Source organism: Haliotis cracherodii, unplaced genomic scaffold (assembly GCF_022045235.1).
Source record: "Haliotis cracherodii isolate W230 unplaced genomic scaffold, xgHalCrac1.p SCAF_5, whole genome shotgun sequence".
Classification (NCBI taxonomy): domain Eukaryota; kingdom Metazoa; phylum Mollusca; class Gastropoda; order Lepetellida; family Haliotidae; genus Haliotis; species Haliotis cracherodii.
In genome coordinates, this window is record NW_027266308.1 from 44,345,012 (window position 1) to 44,363,434 (window position 18,423).

General features: G+C 43.4%; 1 protein-coding gene across 1 annotated transcript; it reads left to right on the forward strand.

Moving 5' to 3' along the window:
• Positions 1-1,348: 1,348 nt before the first annotated feature.
• Positions 1,349-15,936, forward strand: LOC139443701 (filaggrin-2-like). The gene is made up of 2 exons (XM_071224637.1): positions 1,349-1,391; positions 13,574-15,936. Exons 1-2 carry the CDS (start codon positions 1,349-1,351, stop codon positions 15,934-15,936), a joined length of 2,406 nt encoding a protein of 801 aa, XP_071080738.1.
• The last annotated feature ends 2,487 nt before the right edge of the window (positions 15,937-18,423 follow it).

The window sequence follows — 18,423 nt, forward strand, 5'->3', positions numbered from 1 at the left end:
CAATACAGAAAACTACGTTTATAACGAATACGTATATAACGAACTGACGGATATAACGAACTGTTTTTTTGGTCCCCGTCCATTTGATGTATATATGCTGCATGTGTGCTTATAACGAACTACGGTTATTACGAACTAAATTTTGAGGTCCCTTTAAGTTCGTTATAACCGTAGTTTAGTGTAGTTCAGATTCTATCCACGGGTCTTTGAATGATCAGACCTAAGGCTGCTCAGTTGATAGAAAAGAAATCTTTAAAGGTTATCGAGTTACAGTTGATAGGCCATTCGTCTACAAAACGATGGACAGTTATAGACAACGAATGGCATCTACGACTCATAGAGTAGCGTCTAGGGTACCACTTCGCGCTACACTGTATATCATAAAGTGTTCCTATCTACACATGCCGGGGCATCCAGACATACAATGTTACCATCCACCTAAGTTATCACAGTAAATACTTTATCTTTTATAGCCTGCTATGTCTGAGGCCAGGGAACATGACATTTAACTCCACTGTACAACTCTCCTAGGAAGTATTGTTTGCGGCCACTGGAGTATCAGTGTTGAGAGCCGGACTTACGTTTCTCAGTTCGGGACTCAAGAATCTTCCTTATCTATAACTGGTTCCAGTGTTGGTATGCGCACTTTCATATCTGTGCTCAGTTTACAGATCGTAGACAGGAACCCCTTCAAATTGATCACAGGCAATATTCGATGTTAATTTTGGCTTAGGATAAAGGGCATTGGTAACAAACTATGTATATCTATTAAAGATACAAGAGACAATTATGTCAAGTACGCAATCAGATAAACCTTTATGTCGATTACCAGATGAGCCATTCCTTAAAACTCGGACATTTCCGGCGCAGGTCAGCTACTCGTAATTCACGGAAATCAGCGAGTGGTGTCGAGTATATCTGAAATTCCACCCTGAGGTACTGATATTATGTATCTGCCTTCTTTTTGGTTAAGATACCGTCTGACTCGCTTCACGCAAATTTTCTTTTAATAAAATGTATCCATGTACAACAAAGTAAATTCATACAAGGTTCCATTCATCAATACATATACATCCCCAGACTAACATTTAGTCTATGAAAATATTTCTTTACAATACATTGTAATTGTAATTGTAATTTACTTTTCGCAAAAGAACCTTTCCTCCACTATTTTCATGTGGAATCAAGGAAACTAGAATTAGAAATACTTTGCGCGCGCGCGTGCATGCGTGCGTGCGTGCGTGTGTGTGTGTGAGAGAGAGAGAGAGAGAGAGAGAGAGAGAGAGAGAGAGAGAATGACAGCGCCTCACAGAGCTTTGCAAACGTGACCATCATAACGTGAGCCGCGATGTTCGGCCGGAAAACCAGAGACCTGCACCTCTGCCAACCTGGTCAGTGTTTGCAAAGCTCTATGAAGCGCTGTCACTCCAGCCTTATGTGATTAAAGACAATCGCTCTAAGACGGTGTTAATAATTCTGTTCAGTATTTAAATTCAAGAATGTACGCTGCATGTGTCTTACATGTTTAAATTCAGTTTTAAATAAATATAGGAGATATCACACAAAAACTCCCCCAAACCCTGCTTTAAAGTACGCGACTATTAAACTGCCAAAGTAAAAAAGTTTAATAGCTTTCAGTTTGTTTACTTGAAGGTCGTTAAGCTTCTCCGCCACCCTCATCTCATGTTCATCGGATAAACTCGACGACCCACAAATAAATACTTTGTTAAGTATTAAACTAACAAACTCTTGGGTTTAATTAAAACTAGTTGAGTCACTTTTGCTACATAAATAAACTTTACAGGGTGGAAAGGATTGCTTTGACGAAGAGAATGAGATTCCTACTGTAGAAACGGGCAGATGTTTGGACAAAGATCAAAACACAAGGCTCTCTGAAGTAAGCGCAGCTGTAGACTATAAAATACTCATTTTATTTTTTCTTTAAATTAAAAGCTTACACGCATCAGTAGCGTCTTTCTAAACTGGCAAAGGGTGTATCACATAGGTTATTACATGTTGTTCTGAACCAGGTGTCGAGAATGTTGCAAGATGGCTGCAAAATGTCGGCTATTGGTGGTCTGGTTATGTCAGTGTTTTCGTACCCCGACGGTACAGGATGGTGTATTATAGTGCGCGTTTGACCTACCTCGCGAGTACGTCGAATTGATTGAGATACTGTAAGCGTCGTCGCTCTGTATGGTCATTCCTACATGACATCCTTTCTAAACTTGCATACCACCCACCTCACCGTGCATACCATCCGCCTCACTTTGCATACCACCCACCTCACCGTGCATACCATCCGCCTCACTTTGCATACCACCCACCTCACCGTGCATAACACCCACCTCACCGTGCATACCATCCGCCTCACTTTGCATACCACCCACCTCACCGTGCATACCATCCGCCTCACTTTGCATACCACCCACCTCACCGTGCATAACACCCACCTCACCGTGCATACTTACCTCACCTTGCATACCACCCACCTCACTGTGCTTACCACCAGCTTCACTTTGCATACCATCCATCTCACCTTGCATACCACCCACCCCACCTTGCATACCGCCCTCCTCACCGTGCATACCACCCACCTCACCGTGCATACCACCCACCTCACCGTGCATACCACCCACCTCACCGTGCTTACCACCCACCTCACCGTGCATACCACCAGCTTCACTTTGAATACCACCCACCTCACCGTGCATACCACCCACCTCACCGTGCTTACCACCAACTTCACCTTGCATACCACCCACCTCACCGTGCATACCACCCACCTCACCGTGCATTTGGCCCAAACTGTGCACATAAATCGCAAGCGTATGCCCATATATTTCTTCCATAACCCAATACACCTGTCCTAGACAAGGGACATCACTCCCATGTCTGTCATCTATCCATATATCCACTGACCAAGCGCCCCCTGCCTACAACCAAAGGTGGAATTTGGAATGAGCGAGTGTCTGAGATCTGAGTTTGAACATTAACGTGTTGGGAACATCGACGGGGCGGGTTTCACGAGCGCGTACAGCTGAAGTCACGCGCAATACCCGTTATGTTTTGTTTTCCTTTTCTGAATAATTCACTCGTCAAGGTACCGATTCAGAATGTGATCTTTCGTCAGTCTGCATTTCTTCAAAATGTAACGCTGGTTGTTGTCTTAAGAAGATTAATGATTGTTTACACAAGAAGTAAAAACATGTTTCACACCTCCGCTGAGAATCCATTCATCACAGAGAGCGGCAGTGTGCACTGAAGGCAGGAAGCGAGTAGGAGTCGACGCTGTACCAAACAGTCGGTCGTCATCAACAGCAGTGACATGCCACATTTACAATACCCCAGCCAACACCTGATTAAACCAGCATGTGGGTTTGGTGCATGTAGTAATCACTGAGGTCTAATTGACGTAATTGGCGTCGTTCTTCAGACGCAGAGTGCGATGGACCCACGCACACCTCTCCCAACACAACAAGACTTGTCACAAACTCCCCGGGGTGGAGATGGTGATGGGGGGCGGGGGGGGATCTCGAATTTGTTATTCTCAGATATGGGAATTATATTATGACTTTCTACCGGTGGGGATTTTGAGGGCAGAATATTCATTAACTCAAACATACCCGCTACATAATACATAGTATGTTGAACCCTTTTTTTATCCACATATCACAGAAGGGACATTGTCGAAAAATGGCCAAAATTTTGGCACTTTTTGCTTGTTTTTGTAAGGGCGACAATGTCCCTTCGAGGATTCCATACTTACCCAGTACTGATAATTCGTTGTCTTGAGTCTATCGTCCGTGGTACACTTTAAGAAGCCACTTTCATATATATGTCTGACTTTCAATATGTGAGTTTACAGATATGTATGTAGTTGAAACGGGTAGACAAAAATATGCTCGCAAGGCTTTATAGCTCACCACATTTGATTAATTGATTGTTGTTTAACGCCGCACTCAGCACTATTCCAGCTATATGACGGCGGTCTGTAAATCATCGAATCTGGACCAGACAGTCCAGTGATTGACATCGTGAGCATCTATCCACGCAATTGGGAAGGATGACATGTATCAACCAAGTCAGCGAGCCTGACCACCCGATCCCGTTAGTCGCCTTTTACGACAAGCATAGTCACCTTTTACGGCAAGTATGGGTTGCTGAAGACCCATTCTAATCTTCACGGGTTTCACCACATTTAATGAGGGCTAAAATTCTTTTTAACATGCCATGCAGCGGAACAATAGACAAAAACTGCCGGGCAACAGAAAGCATATACCCATGTTTGATGGTGGCTAAAAATGAAACAAACAAGAAATGGTGATGTATTTGGTACGGGTATCATAGTTGTGTTTTGAACCAGTGTTTGCCGTATTTCGGGGACTGTGTTCAGCAAAGTATCGTTTTGATAACGTTTGTAATATTTTTTTCCAATCCAATTATCAAGTGTATACATTTTTCTTGCGACCCGTAAAGATTCCGGGTTTGAATAGGTCTTCAGCAACCCATACTTGCCGTAAAAGGCGACTATGCCTGTCGTAAAAGGCGACTAACGGGATCGGGTGGTCAGACTCGATGACTTGGTTGATACATGTCATCGATCCCAATTGCGTGGATCGATGCTCATGATGTCAATCACTGGATTGTCTGGTCCAGACTCGATTATTTTACAGACCGCCGTCATATAGCTAGAGTATTGCTGAGTGCGGCGTTAAACAACAAACCAACCAACCAACCTACATTTTTCTTGCCCGACAGTTTAGTATCCATTCCCCTTATTACAGACGGAGATACACATAGAGGTGACACGTAGACCACGTACGTATTACTTCATAAACCACGTGGTCACAAGTGCACATATTTTAAATGTAATGATAGCACAGAGATGATGGTAAGAGTGAGTGAGTGAGTTAATATTTAACATCACATCGGCAACATTTCAGACACATCGTGACTATGATAGTAAGAAAATTTGAGTACTCTGACAAACAAAATGTCGCTTTTGTAACTTAATACCAATATTCAAGGACCACCACATGGCGCGAGTAGAGTATATCTCGAGCCAATCTAGCCAGGTGGAGATAGGCTAATGGTTAAAGCGTTCGCTCGTCCGTTCCGAAGACACAGTAGTTCGATTCACCACATGGGAGAATGGCCCATTTCTGGTGTCCTTCGGCGTTATGTTGCTTGAATGATGCCAGAAGGGGCAGTTAACCTCTAACCGCTCACATATACACGGATACATTCGCTCTTAAACGCTGTAATAAAAACAATGACAAAAACCTATTGCAAAAACACACAGGCCAAAGAAGCCGAAAATCTCTGCAGAGCATTCTTGAACATATAGACAAACGTGCCCTGTTTCACAACAGGGGCGGCGATGTAGCCTGTTGGTGTTAACGTTGATCGTCTCGCCGAAAACACGGGTTTTATTCTGCACTGCGAGGGTGAGTGAGTGAGTTGGGTTTAACGCCGCTTTGAACGATATTCCAGTTATATCACGACTTGTCAGCTTAATGTGGGAGGAAAGCCCGAAGTGATGCAGATCTCGTGGGTTTATTATTTCGGTTATATCCACGAGAACTGGTATGGTGTTGACAAACCTAGAAACAGAATCGGCGTGCCCAAGGGACGCAACTCTGCACAGCTAATTGCGGCGCCTTAGACGACTGTGCCACCCGTGCCCCGCACTGTGTAGAGAGACGATTCTTGTTACATCCGCAGAGATTGGGCCAGACCCTCGAGAATAAATTAAAAAAATAAATTCAACTCAAGTCTAGAATATTTTGGCAAGTATAGCGTGCCTCAGCTCTAAAATTAAGCATTGTTGTGGGCTCCACTTAGGTTTTATTTTTTGTTTTGTAGATATATATTTTTGAATAAGAGGACTTTCTTTCTGGGACTAAATGTTATAGTCTATGATTTTATTTCAATATCGCTAAATGTGACGAAAACCCACACTCATAACACATTTTGAGAAACTGTTCAACGAAAAACAAATATCAAAAGTGCACTTAATACAAAAATACTTCTACTTCGAAGTTTGGAAGAAAATTACATCAGTAATCGGTAGACCCATTCACATGCTCATCTAATGATTGATTATTTTCCCTGAATAAAGAGCCGCTTCCTCCATCGTGAAAGCATGTCACGGCGACTTACCCATAATCCTCTAAATAGACATACCATGTCCAGACGCGCTCGACATTCACTACAATACAAACACTGCCAGACAAATTCCCTTATAATCTCGCCTATCCATCTCTGAAGATAGCTACATGTTTTCTAAATAAAATCTTGGCATACAAAGCCATACATGCTGTAAGTGATGAAGAAGATTCTGTTCCAGAAAAAGGTTACATATATACCCAAGTCGTATGAAAAACAACTTGCGTATCCTTCCACATGTGAAAATAGTTCCGTTCCTATTATCACTTTCCTGAGTAGAGGGCGCTGTGAATTTCCCCCAATTACCACGCGTCCCCCTTGCATAACGCGCATTAGTGTTCTTTGATTGGCAGTTTCTTTGGTAAAGCTGTAAATCTTGAAATTTATTGATCATTTACGAGCTTCAAATTATCGTTTTGGTGGCCAATTTGAGGGGTGGAAGTACGCGTTATGCTTCAGACTCGAGTGAAACATTGGGGGAATTTGGGGTGCGAAATCGAAAGTTTTCAACCGAGACTCTTATCCCATTGATTCTCTTGAATAAAACTTGTTGTGCATTGGCCGTGGATCAAAGAGTGGTGATGGATGTTTGTCTATTTATACCTAGACCTTGCTAACAACCTCTAATTATTTCTACTTAGTCTTTCTGTGTATATGTGGGTGTGTAGATAGCATTGGTGGCTGTTCAAATCTGTGTCTGAATCCTGTTAGAAATAGTCCACTAATAGTGGGACGTATTCCGACGCTGAGAAGCCATGCCAAGAACTGCAATTACGTATACTACTCAAAAGAAATTAAAGAACGCCCAGATTAACTATAGTCGTATGCAAAAGTTGAGGGTTCTTCATCTTTGTTTGAGTAGTATATCCTTCTGTATTGGTATTTAACGTTATTGTTCTTATGAAGAGTGAGTGAGTGATCATGAGTTGGATTTTACGCCGCTTAGAGCAGTATTCCAGTAACTAGTATATCACGGCGTGTCCGCTTGATGTGGTAGAAAAGTCGTGTATAACGTGAAGCATTGACGTAAATTGGAGACGTGAAGCTGACATGTGAAATCGTGACGTAACCCTTTGAGATAAAGCTGTGACGTGAAGCCTTGACGTAAAATGGAGACGTGACGTCGTGGCGTGAAGTGGAGACGCGAATCAGTGAGGTAAAGTGGAAACGTGACGTCGTGACGTGAAGTGGAGAAGTGAAGCTGTGACGTGAAGCCGTGAGGTAAATTGGAAACGTGACGTCATGGCGTGAAGTGGAGACGTGAAGCCGTGACGTGAAGACGACATGTGAAATTGTGACGTAACCCTTTGCGACGAAGCTGCGACGTGAAACCATTATGTGAAGCTATGACGTGATGCCATGATTAAGCTGTCACTTGAAGCTATCAAGTGTAGCTGCGACGTCAAGTCGCGACAAAATCTGTGATGTGGAGCCGTATCGGGCATCCGCGACGGTGAAGAAGGTGATGCTAGCAAACGAGTATGATGTGTCTATAACATTTTAACACTTATCATCCTTGGAGAGCCGAACGAATCCATATATATCACACAAATCGAAATGAATCCAGACAAAATGTTCTCAACCCAGACTATCAGTCTTTTAAAAACTTCAGTAAAAGAGTCCCGACACGGAAGGTTCAGGGAGTTTATAGTGCCCCACGGATCTAAAGTCTATGTGAAGATTAGTAAGACCACATAGACTGCATGCTAATTCACATCTTGCATGCTAGGGTTCCGTTTAGCCTGTCATACAGTCCCTGAAACACATATGTCAAATACAATTCTAGATTACTGCAGTATCTGAAAATGAAAAAAGTCTCTGGGCTCCATTTTATTATATTTTATAACAATAATTTAACAACTTTTTTTTCTGTAAAATATGTTCATTTCAGAGACTAGATGTTAGTCTAGGTTTCCGTCTTCGTCTAGTTTCTCCCTCCCCCCTACCCCACCCCCAGGGGCTCGTACCTCGAGTGATGTGCTCTGACCCTCCGCTGCCGGGATCGCTGTATCCTTCGCGATATGTACATGTAGCCGTGGCATCCCCATATCGATGAAATAAACCGCATCCCGCGGGCCCCGCTATCTGACTCCTGATGAAAGCGCCATGCTCTAGTACCAATAAAAATGTCGGAATTTCTCCCGAGCGAGTAACTTTTACCGATAGAAATTGAGATATGCCGACTGTTTGAAACTTTGGAGAGATTCGTCTCGCGGTACGTTGTCATATCGATATATCACACATGTTTATTGAGGCATTATCAAATGCGTCAGTGGTGGCACTGGATATACCTGCACCACCATCTCCTTAGACCTCTCACGTCAAGACACCGCCAAATGCTCGCCCCTTTCTGTAACAGACACGGGTAGACACGAATGATTACTGGATTGCTTCGACTTGATTCGGAATCGATCGTGTCATTCCGAGCTTATAGTATCTATCCGGAATAAACAGGTAGTGTGGGCGTCACACATTGCACCCATGCGGAGAATCGAACCCGGAACGTCTATGGTAGTGCGATGGCTTTAACCACCAAACCACCCCACCGCGTTCTCAGCAACGTCACTTTGTGTCCGTGAGATATGAAATACGTCTTTTTTTGTCTATTAGGCTAAACAAAAGACGTGTTTCCCGGGCATCGGCGCGTCCCTTTAAAACATGCGCGTCAGTAATTTTGATTGCGACAAAAAGCATATAATATCAAAATCCCGACGTCATATGAAACATGTTCTGTCTACCACTAGACCACGGAGGCGGTCCGCATCAATAAAACAAATATACAAACGCCCCACCCTTCTCAACACTATTGAGAAGAAATGTGCCCGAGAAACATATATATTGTTTTATGCAGCCTTATACTGTGAGAGGAAACAGGTGGCCCTGTCGTCTTAGGCGCCGCAATTCGCTGTGCAGAGTTGCGTCCCTTAGGCACGTTAGAAACCTATGATTGTGGGTACGAATACGGGTTCGCACCGATTATGTTTCTTGGTTTGTCAGCATCATACCCGTGCTCGTGGGTTTCACTAAAGTGGTAAACGTTTAAGACCCGCATCACTTCGGGCTTTCCTCCCACGTTGAGCTGACACGCCGTGAAATGACTGGAATACTGTTAATAGCGGCGTTAAACCCAACTCAGTCACTCATACTGTGATAGTATCAAAACCCAAAACGTTTCACTCAGCTTCCACAGAGGTATTGTGTAAAGCCCATTTCTGGTGTCCCCCGCCGTGATATTGCTGGAATATTGCTAAAAGCGGCGTAAAACCATACTCACTCACTCCACAGAGGTATCAAAATGATTACAACCAAATAAAAAAAACAGCGTTGGTTAGAACTGTAACACGTACTCACCATTGGACCGGTTGATCATTTAGTCAAAAAAACACCCTTCATTCCCAGATTAAGGTATAGTCTAGTGCAGGCCAAACAGAAACTGGCTGTACCACCGTCTCGCCTCTCCAGACGCAACGTAAGTGATACTGTGATATACGTTGAATTCCGGCGCAGTTCCCAGGTCCCCTTTGTGGTCTCAAGAGCCGAACCCCTTGACGATCGGGGTTAGAATTGGCCTTCAGCAACCCATGCTTGTCATAAGAGGCGACTAACGGGATAGGGTTGCCAGACTCGCTGACTTGGTTGATGCATGTCTCGTATCCCATTTGTGATGATCGATGCTCATGATATCAATCACTGGACTGTCAGGCTCGATTATTTACAGACCGCCGTCTGAAGCTGGCATATTGCTGAGCGCAGCATTAAACAACATACAAACAATCAAACGGAACAACCGACTTAAGGAGGATCGGGTAATAACAATGTCTGCCCTGGATGATTGGATGCAATCGTTGCCCGACGGGTCTTGATCTTGCATTCTACCACTGGTTCGCCTAACCCAGACCCAATTATTCACGGGCTTACGTGATATAGCTAAAATACAGCTGGCTGCGGCCACTCACACAGTCCCTTCCATGATTGATTTTATAAGAGTATCAAATACAACCTCAGCTATTATTTGCCTCATGGGCGTTGGGGTAGCCGAGTTGTTAAAGCGTTCGCCGAAGACCCGGGTTCGATTCCCCACATGAGTACAATGTTAAAGCCCATTTCTGGTGTTCATCGCCGGGATATTGCTGGAATATTACTAAAAGCTACGTAAAAACATATTAACGTATTCACTAATGCGCCCCAACAAAGCTTTAGAAATTCTAAGGATGTCTCGAAATCTTAACCATGAACTTAAACATTTTCAAAGCAGCAGCGCGGAGGTAAGGCTCAACCGACAGTTGTATTACATATGCTATTTTGTTTGTATAATTTCCTTGGTTACAACATACGAAAGAAAGTCCATCACGCGAACCATGAAGTGAAACCGTCCCAAGTCCTTGTAAACATTTCAAATTTGTCTCCGATATCCTCCATGACAGCCACCTAGTCACGTCACTGCCCCCCTCCCTTGTTCACTAATCCCATCATGATCGACTCAATGTAGCTGTCAACGCTCCGCACTTTGTAACAAGCAGCGTTCAGTCCTTCTTCGGGAACCTGAATAGTCCGAGGCACTACTACCTTCTTGACGAAACGTCTAGAAACGTCTAGACGCCAGGTGGCGCTAATTGTGATCCGTACACTAACACCGGCACGTTGTACGTTAGACTAACACCTTAGCCTTGCTCCAAGGCTGTACTGAATTAAGTCCATGGATGTATAGTAATTCTATCCTTATAACAGGCAAGTCTAGATAAGCGGACAGTACAATCTTTTATAGCGACAACTTGTTCTTATTATTTATATATTCGTGCAAATAGGATTTAAACTAATAATTAATGCCTTTTAGACTTGTGCAAGTCTAGTCCATCTTCTTTATGATTGTTAAACAATCGAGGCTCCTCCAGTGTTCTTCTCCCCGCCGTCTGTTTCCGTCTCGGCCAACCATCTGTTGCTCCAGACTGATGTGCGGGTCATCATGTTTGGTCCGGGATGATGTAGGAAAGGAAACATCATATCAAATTTTATTTAAGGATTAGTAGTTTCTAGGAAAATAGAATCCGAGACCAACATATGATACATTTGGCTTTTCTCGTCGGTGGCAGAAAACAAAACATCTCAAATAAATGGCTTCTAACACGGCATATTTCGCTACCTTTTCAATCCGGAAATTTACTCTACGTAATTTTGATGGGAAATAGCGTTATTTATAGGATTTACGTCAAACTGTGAAAAATTGAAATACTGTTCAAAGCAGCGTTAAATCCAAGTGACTCACTCACTCAATACCCTACCTGTTCATGCCTAGAGTGATATTAGATAAAGCTCCTATCAAAATATCTTTGTAAGTAGTAGAATTAGATTTGTCTCTATATATAAATAAAAAAACATATAAATAGAGATAGTAAATAGAGGTTATCACGCTTGTGTGTTTGGGTGGTAAATATCCTGTATTAGAAATAAACAGTGTATTTAGCTCGAAGGCGACCTTAATACACTGTTTATTTCTAATACAGGATATTTACCTCCCCAAACACACAAGCGTGATAACCTCTTTATCATATAATGTCATTCTTCAATTCTGTGCTTGAAAATCGCTTTGCATCTCTCACAAACATTGCAAGTTTTCCTGAAATGTGCGCATTAATATATATTACGTCACACGGTTAGTGATGTGTCAGTCGGACAGTGACAGTAGCCAATCTGTTTCTTATACAGTGGCGAAACAACATATACACAAAACAACAATTGCCTACACAAATTGTTTTTACTTGCCTTTCGCGGCAATCCACCGGTCTGTCCGCTAGAGTAACTGCCCTTTGTCAAAGGAAAGCTACTCTAACCCAAGTCTATGAGACGTCACGGCCACGGCCAGACGTTGTTGACTGTCTGTCCTTTCATAACGTTAAGAAGTGCAGTCAGATGTACACACAGCGACAAAGCGAAAAAAGGTAACAATTCGAACATATATCGGCCAAATCCAACTATTTATATTTTGGAAAAGGTTCCAAGCCGCAGAGGTCTACAAGCACAGATATGGGTACTGATCCCGCTTGGCGAGTGCCCTCGCAAAATTGTTTCGCAATTCTCCAAAGTTGCCAAAACTTGTAAAATGCCTTAGCTACGTCCCAATTAGACACTGAAAGTAGTCCCTACTTGACCTTTGATATTTGCATCTCTATCCGCATATGACCCCAACGGAAATCGTTTTTATCCGTTGGCTTTATCCTGCCGAGAAATCAACCCATTATATGATAAACTGAAATACTATATAACCCTAATATTCGTCGGCTGACAGAGATCCTGGTGCAACCCAACCTAAACCGAAGATAAACGAACCCGAACCACGAGGTTCACATCATACATTTGCAACCAGAATTGCATAACAGGAATATTTACTCCTTCAGAAGCAATTAAATAAAGTCCGATATTGTCTTTTACTTGAATTATGGCATGGTGATACCGCTGCAGTAGCGAGAACTAAGATCTGATTTTAATGAGATTGAACAGACCTCCAGCAACGTATGGCGACTTATGGATCGGATGGCCAGGCTCGGCGACTTGGTTGATTGCGTGTCATCGTATCCAGATGGCGGGGATCGTTGCTCAAATGTCAATCACAGATTTGAATATTTACAGGCCGCCATGATTTACACATAATATGGCAGCGTTAAAGAGCAAGCAAACAATCTGAAACTATAGTTGATTGACGTGCATGTATATTAAAAAAACACACCCGAGGACGATACAAATATACATGTTTTGGGCATGTGATGGTGTTCAGTGCATGTATACTTAAGGGTCAGTGCACACCAGTGGGACCAAACAGCAGGTGTTTATTCTTTTGTTTCTTTTTTATGTCATAGAAATAAAAATTGAAACGAAGTTAATTTACGTTTATAAGATTGACTCACACTGAGGAATTCTCGCCTACCTCGAATAGAAAAGTAAAGTGAAGTTTATACAAGGGAAAGCAGTTGGTGAAGATCAAAGTGCGATTTCTGCAGGCTTAGCTATTCACGTGAAACAGCTGGACAGAGGGGGGAAGGCTGCAGTTCGTGAAACGTGGACAATGAAGCTTTAATTTAAACCTGGAATACCAGAGCGGCGCTCGTGTTGAGGATAAACAATTTATCTAAAGGCGAAACAGTTGCAGCGCCCGAGGGCTAGTATTGGCTGCTCCAGTTTATACTTAAAAAGGTGAAAAAGTGCAAAAACACTGAAAACGAAAATGTTTTGGAATTTGATTTTTTAGAGTATCGTTTACGAGTATGTGTATCGTGTTTACATTCAGCATGGCACAGTGCCACCACTGAACATGTTCAAGGCTGGGTTGAGTTACAGGAGAACTAGTGTAACCTGTGGTTCTCATCATGAGGCTTGTAGGAATTTATCATTGGATGATGATTCACGACAGCCTCCCACTCCAAGACATCTAGCTACCATATAAAATATCCAGCCTCCCATTCAAAGACATCTAACTACCATATAAAACACCCAGCCTCCAACTCCAAGACATCTAGCTACCATATACAACACCCAGCCTCCCACTCCAAGACATCTAGCTACCATATACAACACCAAGCCTCCCACTCCAAGACATCTAGCTACCATATACAACACCCAGTCTTCCACTCCAAGACATCTAGCTACCACATACAACACCCAGTCTCCCACTCCAAGACATCTAGCTACCACATACAACACCCAGTCTCCCACTCCAAGACATCTAGCTACTATATACAACACCCAGTCTTCCACTCCAAGACATCTAGCTACCACATACAACACCCAGTCTCCCACTCCAAGACATCTAGCTACCATATACAACACCCAGTCTTCCACTCCAAGACATCTAGCTACCACATACAACACCCAGTCTCCCACTCCAAGACATCTAGCTACCACATACAACACCCAGTCTCCCACTCCAAGACATCTAGCTACCACATACAACATCCAGCCTCCCACTCCAAGACATCTAGCTACCACATACAACACCCAGTCTCCCACTCCAAGACATCTAGCTACCACATACAACATCCAGCCTCCCACTCCAAGACATCTAGCTACCATATACAACACCCAGTCTACCACTCCAAGACATCTAGCTTCCATATAAAACACCCAGCCTCCCACTCCAAGACATCTAGCTACCATATACAACACCCAGTCTACCACTCCAAGACATCTAGCTTCCATATAAAACACCCAGCCTCCCACTCCAAGACATCTAGCTACCACATACAACACCCAGTCTCCCACTCCAAGACATCTAGCTACCATATACAACACCCAGCCTCCCACTCCAAGACATCTAGCTACCACATACAACACCCAGTCTTCCACTCCAAGACATCTAGCTACCACATACAACACCCAGTCTCCCACTCCAAGACATCTAGCTACCACATACAACACCCAGTCTCCCACTCCAAGACATCTAGCTACCACATACAACATCCAGCCTCCCACTCCAAGACATCTAGCTACCACATACAACACCCAGTCTCCCACTCCAAGACATCTAGCTACCACATACAACATCCAGCCTCCCACTCCAAGACATCTAGCTACCATATACAACACCCAGTCTACCACTCCAAGACATCTAGCTTCCATATAAAACACCCAGCCTCCCACTCCAAGACATCTAGCTACCATATACAACACCCAGTCTACCACTCCAAGACATCTAGCTTCCATATAAAACACCCAGCCTCCCACTCCAAGACATCTAGCTACCACATACAACACCCTGTCTCCCACTCCAAGACATCTAGCTACCATATACAACACCCAGCCTCCCACTCCAAGACATCTAGCTACCATATACAACATCCAGCCTCCCACTCCAAGACATCTAGCTACCACATACAACACCCAGCCTCCCACTCCAAGACATCTAGCTACCATATACAACACCCAGTCTACCACTCCAAGACATCTAGCTTCCATATAAAACACCCAGCCTCCCACTCCAAGACATCTAGCTACCACATACAACACCCAGTCTCCCACTCCAAGACATCTAGCTACCATATACAACACCCAGCCTCCCACTCCAAGACATCTAGCTACCACATACAACACCCAGTCTACTACTCCAAGACATCTAGCTACCACATACAACACCCAGTCTCCCACTCCAAGACATCTAGCTACCATATACAACACCCAGCCTCCCACTCCAAGACATCTAGCTACCATATACAACACCCAGCCTCCCACTCCAAGACATCTAGCTACCACATACAACATCCAGCCTCCCACTCCAAGACATCTAGCTACCACATACAACACCCAGTCTCCCACTCCAAGACATCTAGCTACCATATACAACACCCAGCCTCCCACTCCAAGACATCTAGCTACCATATACATCATCCAGCCTCCCACTCCAAGACATCTAGCTACCATATACAACACCCAGTCTTCCACTCCAAGACATCTAGCTACCACATACAACACCCAGTCTTCCACTCCAAGACATCTAGCTACCATATACAACACCCAGCCTCCCACTCCAAGACATCTAGCTACCATATACAACACCCAGCCTCCCACTCCAAGACATCTAGCTACCATATACAACACCCAGCCTCCCACTCCAAGACATCTAGCTACCATATACAACACCCAGCCTCCCACTCCAAGACATCTAGCTACCATATACAACACCCAGCCTCCCACTCCAAGACATCTAGCTACCATATACAACACCCAGCCTCCCACTCCAAGACATCTAGCTACCATATACAACACCCAGCCTCCCTGTAACACTCGTCCTCCAAAAACCCCAAGACCCCGTCCAACTTCCCTGTACAACCCCGAGCCTCACCCCAGCTTCAATCTTAAACCTATAACTCATTCTTAAACCTCAAACCTCCCCCTAAAACCTCCAAACAGCTTCATCTCATATTTGCTGATAGGGTTGTGTCACAGTGAAGTTTGTTTGTTTGTATGTTTGTTGTTAATGTCACACTCATCAATATTCCAGCTATATGATGGCGGTCTGTAAATAATCGAGTCTGGACCAGGCAATCCAGTGATTGGCATCATGAGCATCGATCTTCACAGTTTGCATACGATTACATGCATCAACAAAGTCATCAAGCCTGATCACCCCGATAGTCGCCTTTCACGACAAGCATAGTCGCCTTTCACGACAAGCATAGTCGCCTTTCACGACAAGCATAGTCGCCTTTCACGACAAGCATGGGTTGTTGAAGACAAGTTCTAATCCGGATCTTCATGGGTGCCAGAGTGAGTGAGGGGCGGTCGAGCGAGCGGGCAACTTTGGTTATACACCGTTTTCGGCAATATTCCAGCAGTTGACATTTTAACGAGGATCGGGGGGTTGCAATGTGTCACGGATGGCCTGGAGCATTATCTACACAAACCACCATCTCGCCAGACTCGATTATTTACGGGCAGCTGTGATATCACTGGAATATTTCCCACTGCGGCGTAAAACTAATGTCAATACGGGCATCATAGCCTTCTTTGAAAGGGTACTAAATAAAAAGACCCCCGTTTCTATTGTTTAGGTAAGGGAGGCTAAAGCTCAAATAATTAATTTTTAGCGGCCTATCGTACACCAGATCATCTCGAGTAACATATCCAGATGTCGTAAAACGGTAGATGAGATTACGGAAGATATTTGGAATGGTTTAAATATGTCCACATACCACGTTCCAGTCACCCGTTGTCTTTTTTGAACGAAATAATCTTTAAATGCGTTTCAAGTTTCCATCTGCCAGGAACCATGTGAAGAGTTTGGCAAGAGAGGGTGCTCGCTGGAGTTCTGTACGCAATGTATGCAGCAGATTGCCTAATTAGCTTTAGTGTGGGTATTGACCATACGGCAGTCTCGCTAACGCTTCGTGGCGTCATGCTGCTGTTTCTAAAATGCGATAGTTTGGTGCCTTGTTCAGACAGACTATGACCTTCCCCTTGGAAATTAGGGTGAAGCTTTTACGTGGAATTGTGTTTCAGTGGTATGTGCTTAGGATTAGGGTCACTTTGTTAGATATATTGGTAAGAATGCGCTTATGTTTTTTACCGTGTTTGAGAGTTATAAGTTATATACCAATGATGTCAATCACTGGATTGTCTGGTCCTGATTCGATTATTTATAGACCGCCGTCATATACCTGGAATATTGCTGAGTGCGACGTTAAACAACATACAAACCATAAGGACCGACTTAACGAGGATCGGGTAATAATTATGTCTGACTCGCTGTGTAAAGTTGCGTCCCCTAGCTTAGTCAGGATCCGCTTGTCGTGGGTTTTAATTTTAGATTCACCAAATTGAAAAACGTCTTTTCGCTTTACTCTCATATTAAGCTGAAGTGACGTGATATACTAAAATACTTTACAACCCTAATATTCGTCGGCTGTCAGAGATTATGGTGCAACCCAACCTAAACCGAAGAGAATCGAACCCGAAACACGAGGTTCACATCATACACTTGCAGCCAGAATTGCAAAACAGGCATATTTACTCCTTCAGAGGCAATTTAATAAGGTCCGATATTGTCCTTTACTTAACTTATGGCATGGCGATACCGCTACACCTACACGTAGAAATCTTTGTTTAGCGGTATAACTAAGATCTGATTTTAATGAGATTGAACAGACGTATTGCGACTTTATTGACCGGAACCAGGCTCGGCGACCTGGTTGATTGCGTGTGGATTGTTGCACAAATCACAGATTCGAATATTTACAGGCCACCATCATTTAGCTGGAACAGGGCAGCGGTTATGAGCAAACAAACAATCTAAAAATTTAGTTGATTGACGTGCATGCATATATAAAAACACACCTGAGCACGATACAAATGGCATGTAATGGTGTTCAGTGCATGTGTACTTTCGATGGCCATCTGCCCTCGCATGGTCTTACACATGCATGCGTTACTATACTCAGACTCCCACCGGCAGTGCTATATGGACAAGCCTAGACTTACATTTAGTCTCTGAAATAAAATTATCTTAACGTATCATATATATCTAGAAAATATCAAATAAAATGCAAGTGGAGCCAAGAATGTTTAACTTCAGGAGCTGCGGCAATCTTATGCTCGATCAGTCTACAGTTAAGTTGGATGCATCTTTTAATTTATTCTCTGAGTTTGGCAGACAGACTTAAACAAACCTACACCGTGATGATATTGAGAGAAGAATAGATGAAATAAATCATCAATAACAGTAACAGACATATTTTTTTTGTCACTACAATTACAAAATATACGCCACAT

Excerpts from the sequence above, each read along its gene's own strand:
- LOC139443701 (XM_071224637.1), top strand. The coding sequence starts at position 1,349 with ATGTTCGGCCGGAAAACCAGAGACCTGCACCTCTGCCAACCTG. Across the intron at positions 1,392-13,573 it reads CCTGCACCTCTGCCAACCTG|CCTCCCACTCCAAGACATCT; the intron begins GTCAGTGTTTGC and ends GATTCACGACAG.